Source organism: Rhamphochromis sp. 'chilingali', assembly GCF_963969265.1.
Source record: "Rhamphochromis sp. 'chilingali' genome assembly, chromosome: 12".
Classification (NCBI taxonomy): domain Eukaryota; kingdom Metazoa; phylum Chordata; class Actinopteri; order Cichliformes; family Cichlidae; genus Rhamphochromis; species Rhamphochromis sp. 'chilingali'.
Window position 1 is genome coordinate 18416308 of NC_137939.1, and position 9255 is coordinate 18425562.

General features: G+C 42.0%; 1 protein-coding gene across 1 annotated transcript in view; it reads right to left on the minus strand.

Moving 5' to 3' along the window:
* The window catches only part of LOC308407823 (voltage-gated potassium channel subunit beta-2-like), a gene marked incomplete at both ends in the record, with an annotated part of 254708 nt that overhangs the window by 34339 nt on the left and 211114 nt on the right, over positions 1-9255 (minus strand). Inside the window, 2 exons of the mRNA XM_080899720.1 lie at positions 4372-4460; positions 4698-4818. Of these exons, the coding sequence (XP_080755846.1) occupies positions 4372-4460; positions 4698-4818 (210 nt within the window). The remainder of the gene's footprint in view (positions 1-4371; positions 4461-4697; positions 4819-9255) is intronic.

Sequence of the window (9255 nt, forward strand, 5' to 3'; positions counted from 1 at the left end):
CTGCTGACTGAACTGAGGGCAGCTGGGCTGCTGACTGGGGTGAAAGTGAGGATGGGACAATACGGCCAGAAAAACCAGTTTCAGAAAGGTTTATTGCTTTCCCTGAAGGAACTGACGGAGACAAGAAAGCTTCCCTGACACTTAAATTCCCTATGTTCGTAGTGCTAGGCTCAGCTACTCCGGGCATGGGAACAACAGCGTGAACATAGTAATTAACACGAAAAGTCGGCTCAACAAAGGCAGTCTTAGGAGCAATGGTCATGGGTGAGACAGAGAAATCCTTATTATTTTTAGAGGAGACACAAAAAATAGCTCCAGAAGAAATAGACCTAGTATCTGGGTCAGAAGGAACAGAAAGAGTGTCTGTTTCACCCACCACAGCCGGCTGTTTTGACATCCTGAAGTCTGGCTGTGGGGTGCCGCGCCGGTGACGCGAATGTCGCTTCCTCCTTGGAGTCGGCTCCGACGGGCCGGGTACGCAGTTCGGACGGCACGTGCTCCACTGAAACGAGCGGGCGAGCGGTAGCGGCGGGGGGGGGTGAAGGTGGAGTTCGTGGAGAATGAAGTTTTGTACCAGAGGGTGCAGTGAGTCCAATAGCCAGGGATAATCGGAAATAAGCTGTTGTAGCCTGGCTTCCAGAAGGTAGAGAAATGCTTCTCCCTCATGCTCTAGCCACAGGTTGATTAATTTTGAAGCAGAGTTCGTTATGAGGTCCCGAAGCTCCGTGGGTGGGGTGAATGCCGCTGGATCCATATCTGGCTGGTCCGTACTGTCACGGCGAGTGAGATGAGCCGTGTGGAAAATAAAGGAGGATCCAAACGCAGGCACTTGTAAAGGTGTGATGGTGGTTTATTAAACACAAAATAAAAATGGACAAAAGGCGAACCGAACAAGGACTAAACTAGACTGGGAACAAACTGACTACAGAACACGAACCTGAACATGAATGAAAGCGAGCAGAAACACCTGGCGGTTGACAGCAGGGAAACACACAGATGAAGCAGGGTGGAATACACAGACGGACCAGCAACTACAATGACAGAGGACATGACTTAAATACACACAGAGAAACACAGGGGAATTACACACAGGTGGTGGACACAGCTGGGAATAATCAACAAGACGAGACACAGGTAAAACTGAACACACTCACATGAGACGCAGACCTTCCCAATAAAACAGGAAATGAGAACACTGCACCAAGACGCAGACCTGACACTGAGACAGACAGACAGAATGACACATGGAACCTGAACTAAACTAAACGTGAGATACAACCGAGAACAAATCCTTAAACATGAATAAACAGAAACATAGAATTCTAATAATAATACTCATAACGCCCAAAACCACAACAAACATTCAAAAATAAACTAATCAATCAAAACTCAAAATACTGGGTCGAAACTGACCCAGAACCGTGACACCGGGATAGATTTGTTAAAATTTTTAAGAAAAATAATTAAATCATCAGCATACAAGGCTAAGCGATATTCTGTCTGTCCTATTGTTATACCAGAAATAATATCATACTATCATCTCGCTGCAATAGCCAAAGGCTCAATTGCCATAATATATGATCAATCAATCAATCAATCAATCAATAATGAACAACGGTGGGGACAAAGGGTCCCCTTGTCTACACCCTCGATTTATTTTTATGGTTTTTGAGATATTATTGTTAGTCAGGATCTGTGCATATGATTCCTTATAAAGTAATCTTACCCAATAACAAAAATCCTCTCCCAGACCAAAGCGCGCCAGAGTCTCAAACAAATAAAGGCCATTCCACTCTGTCGAATGCCTTTTCAGTGTCAAGTGACAGTAAAGCAGTGTCAAGAGCCCCCCTTTTGGTCATAAAGAATGTTCAGAATCCTTCGGACATTGTGGAATCCTTGTCTGCCCCTAATGAATCCGTTCTGATCCCTCCCAATTATTTTAGGTAGTATTTCTTCGATTCTCTTGGCTAAGATTTTACAAAGTATTTTTAAATCTGCATTAAGCAGACTGATGGGTCTCCAGTTTTCACATTTATTGTGTGGTTTACCAGCCTTTGGGAGCAGACTAACTAGTGCTCCTTTCAAGGACTGTGGTAAGGTGCCCTTTTGAAAGGATTCTGTTAACATTTCTAAAATTGGAAGTCAACAGTTTATATTTAAACTTTTTATAAATTTCAATTGGGAGGCCATCGTGTCCGGGGGTTTTCCCCGATTTAATACTATCGATTGCAGCAGATAATTCCTCGACAGTGATATCTTTCTCCAAAATAGCCCTAAGGTCTTCTGGTATATTGGGTATATTTATCTTATCTAAAAACTTTTTTAGTTCTGAGTGGTCATTAGATATTTCTGAACTGTAAAGATCTTCATAATATTTCCTGAAGGCTCCTGCCGGATCCACAATAATTTCTCCTAGCTCATTTTTGCAGTGAGATAATAGCCCTTTCACTCTGGAGCTGCTTGAGACGTCATGCAAGAACCTTCCCAGGTTTTTCACCCTGATTGTAGAAGAACTGTTTAAGTTGCAGCAGACTGGCCACAGCTTTTGAGGCAGAGAGTTCATTCCATTAGGCCCAAAGCAGCAATACATTTTGCTGTATTTCAGGGGACCTTGTGTGATAGTATTCATTGTCTAATTCCTTTATGTTTGTCTCTAACTTTTTTGCCTTTTGGATTGGATTGGATCTAATTATTTGGCCCCTAATAAAAGCCTTAAAAGCCTCCCATCTTATGCTTGCAAAAGTTTCTGTTTTATTCATTTCAAAATAGAGGCTAATTTGTTCATCCAAAAGCAAGACAAAACCAGGGTCCGCCAACCATTTTTGTTTGCAACGCCAAATCCTAGCATCTTTCACAAGTCCTGATATACCAATGAATTGGGAGCATGATCTGAGATTAGAATAGCCTCATTGGAGCATTCCTTGATTTTAGTCCCAACTCTGCAGATATCAAAAGTAAGTAAATTCTTGAATAGGACTTGTGTGCACCAGAATAACATGAGAACTTTAGAAAGTCCGGATTTTCTTCCCTCCAGATAGCTATTAAGTTCAATTCCTTCATAAAGCGCTGTATAGTGTGGGATTATAATATTATTTTATGCCATGTTAGACCCTTAATTAAAGATTGTGAATTATTATGTAATTTTAGTTTGCATTATTCTCCTGAATTAGAAGAAGGTGATAACTATTGCATTTGTTAAACTGATTTGCATTACATTAGACTGCTGATTGATTGTGAATGAATGATATTGTTTTATGATGCATTATACTGCTGAGTTATAAGAAATACTGTTCGCAGAAAGTCATCGCCTTATTTGTCTGATTAGAAGAGAACAGAACATACTGGAGTTTTCTGCCCCATCTCAGCAGGAGCAGATAAACAGGGAGCCAAGGTCGTAGCTTAGGCACTGTGTGAGAGAAAGAATGTGAATGTTTAGGCTTTTATGATTAGGTGGGGGCCACTAGAGGCTATAAGAGTTTGATCAATGCTCCACCATTTTGAGATCTGATGCTGTCTGCGTACGGTGTCCATCTCCCACGTGTGTGATCATTAAAATCATCGTTTGACTCAACCCGGCCGGACCTGGAGTGGTATGGATTTATGCACCCCTCTCGCTTGAGAGTTAAACGATGCAGACCAGATCTTGCCTCTCCACCTCCTCTTAATTTTCAAGTCCTCATTATGCATCAGATGTGTTTCCTGAAGAAACACAATGTTAGACTGCAAAAATTTTATTCTGTTCATGACTTGTTTAACTTTCTTCAGATTTCGTAACCCTCTGCTGCCCCACGTCATGGTCGACGTGACACCGGCATAACCCTAAGTTTATTTGTCGAAATAGGGGTTATTCACTTACTCCAGTGCCCAGCAGTCTCGTCTCTGTCAGTGCTCCCTAGGGCAGCTGTGGCTACAGTGTAGCTTGCCATCACCAGTGTGTGAATGTGTGTGTGAATGGGTGAATGACTGAATGTAGTGTAAAGCGCTTTGGGGTCCTTAAGGACTAAGTAAAGCGCTATACAAATACAGGCTATTTATCATTTACCATACAACAGTAATCAAATGATAAATGGTGACAATAGTGTTTTCATTATAGAACCTTTCTAGTCTTAGTCCTCATAACAGACGCAAATGATACAGGTCTCTGATCTATGAACTTTAACCACTTTCATTACACACAAACTCTCTCACACACAATGATGGATGGTTTGCCGATAATTTGTTTATCAACAGCAGTGAATACACCAGGGGCACTGCCACAGAGGATACTCAGAAATTATGTAAAGCACTCCAAACACTGAATGGAACATGTTTGGTATTATTTTATGTTGAGAACAATTATAGTTCTGTGTACTAACTGATAGATATTTATACCTGTATTGCTCTGATATTCTCCATCAGTTGGTCAGTTCTGGAAGCTCCCAACAGGACAGAATTTACCCTTTCATTTCTAAGGCACCAGGCTGTGGGGGTTTACAGCACAGAGAGAAAATGTTAATGTCAATGATATCAAATCAAGTTAAATACAATGTTTTCTAGAAAACTGCATTGTATTTTCACAGGACAAATGTGTTTTGTATTATGTTTATTATGTTTTTTCTTTTACTTCTACAGTCATTTGCAGAGAATATAACATACAACAATATTTAATGTAGGGAAGCCAGTGTATTATTATACATATAGTAATGTTATTCATTTACCAATAGCCAGTTGGGGAAGAGTGCAGTCTATTCTTTCAGCAACTGCCTGCAACTCCTTTAGCTTCACCTGCTGGCGGTGCCCCTCCTCGTTTAGGATCTTGTCTTTTAGCCATTGATAACCCTGTTACAGATAGTTAAACAGACTGTAAGAAAATCTGATTGTTAACTAGTTTACCGAAATTACAAAGAGAAGAATAAGCTAAAAATAAAAAACTAAGCACTGCCATTCTCTTGGAGATTTCACCCAAGAAGTCCTCTTGGGATGAGATGAATCACTCTGATTCATTGGCAGCTGTAGAGTTGTGGCTTTTTAAATCTGTGACCAGAGTAAATCAGCTCACTCTCTGCCTGCTGGCCACATGTGTCCATTGATGGTCCCAGGACAGCCGTGGTCCTACATCACCATTGATTTCATTACTGGCTCTATCAGTGGGTAATAACTCTATACTAACATCTATAGACAGTTCTCCAAGGCTATGCACTCTGTCACCTTCCACAACTCCCTTAAGCTTCAGAAATGGCTCAGTTCCTCAGGAACCATGTTTTTTGGCTCTATTACCAGATATTGTCTCGGAGTGTGGACCTCAGTTCACCTCTCGAGTTTGGGATGTCACAAAACAGCTGTGTGCAGGCAGAATAGGACCTAAATGCAGACTTCACGGAGGCGAAAATGTAAACTTAAAAAGCAGCTTTATTGCTGACAGTGAAAACTTTAGAAAAACTACACTGGGAAAATATAAATTAAACACATGGAGAGACACATAGGGAAACACACAGCCATGTATGAGGAGATTACGACACGTGACTGAGGGATACGCTGACATAAATACACAGAGGGATACAGGGCAAAGAAGAATCAGCTGGAAGGCACGGCAGGCACAAAATACACAGATGAGACAGGGAAGGGCAAGCTGATGGGAGACTATCAAAGTAAAACAAGAAGTACATAGAGGCACAGACTGGAGAGAGAGAAGGAACTGGGGAACATAGATAAACATAACAGAATAAAACACGACGGGAAAAATGGCACAAGAACTCATACCACAATATTAACACAGACACACGGAGGGAGACACAGGGGGTAAAGACACAAGGGGAAATCTAACAACTAAACCTAATCAAAACAACCCAGGTAATATGGAATGATCCTTAGAAACAACAAACTAGACTTAACAAAGTACAAAAATGACAAAAAAAACACAATAAACTCAAACCACTGGATCACCCAGGACTGTGACAGCCAAGGTTAGAATCTCTTCTGGATTTCACAGACATAAAAATGGCAGAGAGGTCTAACCAGGAGCAGGAGGCTGCTCTTCGTTGCATGGTCCAATCTCAGTCAACCTGAAGCTTGCATTTGGCTTGAGCTGAGTACACCCACAACTCCTTGACCTCCTCTGCTGCCAGTTTGTCCCCATTTGAAGTCTTATTGGGGTATTAACCATGCCTGTTCCCCATTCAGGAAAATGAACTGTCGGTCTCCTCAGTTCAATACCACCTTCATCGCCAGTGTCAGATATGGTGAACGGCCAAGGTGTCTCTCCTCAAGAGGCCGGACGAAAACAAGAGATGGGAAGATCGTCACTGGACCCTGACCCCTAATTGCGCTCTGGGTCAGAAAGTTTAGCTGTCTTAGAAAAATACTCAATTACAAACTAAACTGGAAAACCTATAATGGCCCTTTTGTAATAGAAATTTAAAAAACAGAAAAATTACAACCTTACAACCTTGCTTGTGTCCAGGATACACCTCCCAGCTTAACACTCCTAGACAATTGAATTTTATGATTTACTTTTATCTTATATATACACTCAACAAAAATATAAACGCAACACCTTTGTTACTGCTCCCATTCCCTATGGGATGGACGTAGAGACCTAAAATTCATTCCAGATACACAATATAACCATCCCTCCCAAACAGTGGTCACAAATCAGTCCAAATGTGTGGTAGTGGGCACATCTGCTATATTGAGATAATCCATCCCACCTCACAGGTGTGCCACATCAGGATGCTGATCTGACATCATGAGTAGTGCACAGGTGTACCTCAGACTGCCCACAACAAAAGGCCACCCTGGAATGTGCAGTTTTTTGCGCTATTGGGGGTCTGGGGACCCAGAACCGGTCAGTATCTGGTGTGACCACCATTTGCCTCATGCAGTGCAACACATCGTCGCATAGAGTCTATCAGATTGTCAATTGTGGCCTGTGGAATGTTGGTCCACTCCACTTCAATGGCTGTGCAAGGTTGTTGGATATTCGTGGGAACTGGTACACGCTGTTGTATACGCCGGTCAAGCACATCCCGAACATGCTCAATGGGTGACATGTCCGGTGAGTATTCTGGCCATGCAAGAACTGGGACATTCTCAGCTGCCATCTGCCCTGAACAATGTGAACCATGATTCATCCGTGAAGCGCACACCTCTCCAACGTGCCAGACGCCATCGAATGTGAGCATTTGCCCACACAAGTCTGTTACGGCGACGAGCTGGAGTCAGGTCAAGACCCCGATGAGGACGACGGGCATGCAGTTGAGCGTCCCTGAGACGGTTTCTGACAGTTTGTGCAGAAATTGTTTGGTTGTGCAAACCAATTGTTCCAGCAGCTGTCTGGGTGGCTGGTCTCAGACGATCTTGGAGGTGAACCTGCTGGATGTGGAGGTCCTGGGCTGGTGTGGTTACACGAGGTCTGCGGTTGTGAGGCCGGTTGGATGTGCTGCCATATTCTCTGAAACGCCTGTGGAGACGGCTTATGGTTGAGAAATGAACATTCAATGCACGGGCGACAGATCTGGTTGACATTCCTGCTGTCAGCATGCCAATTGCACGCTCCCTCATTGCTTGTGGCATCTGTGGCATTTTGCTGTGAGACAAAACTGCACATTCCAGGGTGGCCTTTTGTTGTGGGCAGTCTGAGGTACACCTGTGCACTACTCATGATGTCAGATCAGCATCCTGATGTGGCACACCTGTGAGGTGGGATGGATTATCTCAATATAGCAGATGTGCCCACTACCACACATTTGGACTGATTTGTGACCACTGTTTGGGAGGGATGGTTATATTGTGTATCTGGAATGAATTTTAGGTCTCTACGTCCATCCCATGGGGAATGGGAGCAGTAACAAAGGTGTTGCGTTTATATTTTTGTTGAGTGTATATATATATATATTAGGGGTGCAACAATACACAAAATTCACGGTTCGATTCGGTTCGATACTTTGGTGTCACGGTTCGATATTTTTTCGATACAAAAACAAATGTTCATGCCTTTTTAATTTATCATTTATTAAAATTATAAATATATATTTTAACTCAAAAGTACAGTTTTTAAATTTAATGTTGCTGAAACAACAAAATAAAAATAAATCTATCTAATCGAGAAATCACTTATCTTTGGAAAAGAGAATTTATTACAGAGAAATGGCTCTTTCCAAAATAAAAGCTATACTATACGCTTCTTCTGAGGTATACTCTCAGCAGCATATTAAACGTATCAGGTAAGGAGAATCATGTGCTAACGGCTGTCTAAATGACTCGGGTAAAGTGTGTAGCATGCGTGCTTGTTGTTTTTGTCTGCTTCCACTTGTCTTTGCACTAGGATGATGTCGGCATAAATGTGCAGTCATATTCGTTGTGTTCCAACCAGTGTTGTCAGCGTTAATCTCGTTAAAATGACATTAACGCCATAACGCAGCAAATCTCCGTTAACAAGTTACCGCGGATTGCCCCGTGCTTGGGGCTGGATGGCGTCAACACGTTAACAAGCTAACTGCGCTATTGCACTAGTTCCCAAAAATTGAGCATTGCGTGGCACATCCAACATACTGTTTTACTTTTGTCCATGGCACACTTACCATCAGGGTCTCGCTTCACATGAAAACCAAGATAGTTCCAAACGCCAGATCTGAATGAGGGTGGGGGAGGTTCAATTTTGGGTAGCACTGAGGTAGTTGCCATGTTGCAACGAGCTTAGCTTCTGTCTTGCTAGTTTGCGCTGCGCTCAGTGGATCTGCATTCGACAGTACAGCCTAGGCAGAGTAGTCGAACGCAGATCGTAATGAACCGAAAGCACTGTATCGAACGGTTCAATATCGATATGAGTATCGTTGCACCCCTAATATATATGTAACTTTGCATCCCACTGTTTATATATATATATATATATATATATATATATATATATATATATATATATATATATATATATATATATATATATATATATATATATACAGTGGGGCAAAAAAGTATTTAGTCAGCCACCGATTGTGCAAGTTCCCCCACCTAAAATGATGACAGAGGTCAGTAATTTGCACCAGAGGTACACTTCAACTGTGAGAGACAGAATGTGAAAGAAAAATCCATGAATCCACATGGTAGGATTTGTAAAGAATTTATTCGTAAATTAGGGTGGAAAATAAGTATTTGGTCACCTCAAACATGGAAAATCTCTGGCTCTCACAGACCTGTAACGTCTTCTGTAAGAAGCTTTTCTGTCCCCCACTCGTTACCTGTATGAATGGCACCTGTTTGAACTCATCATCTGTATAA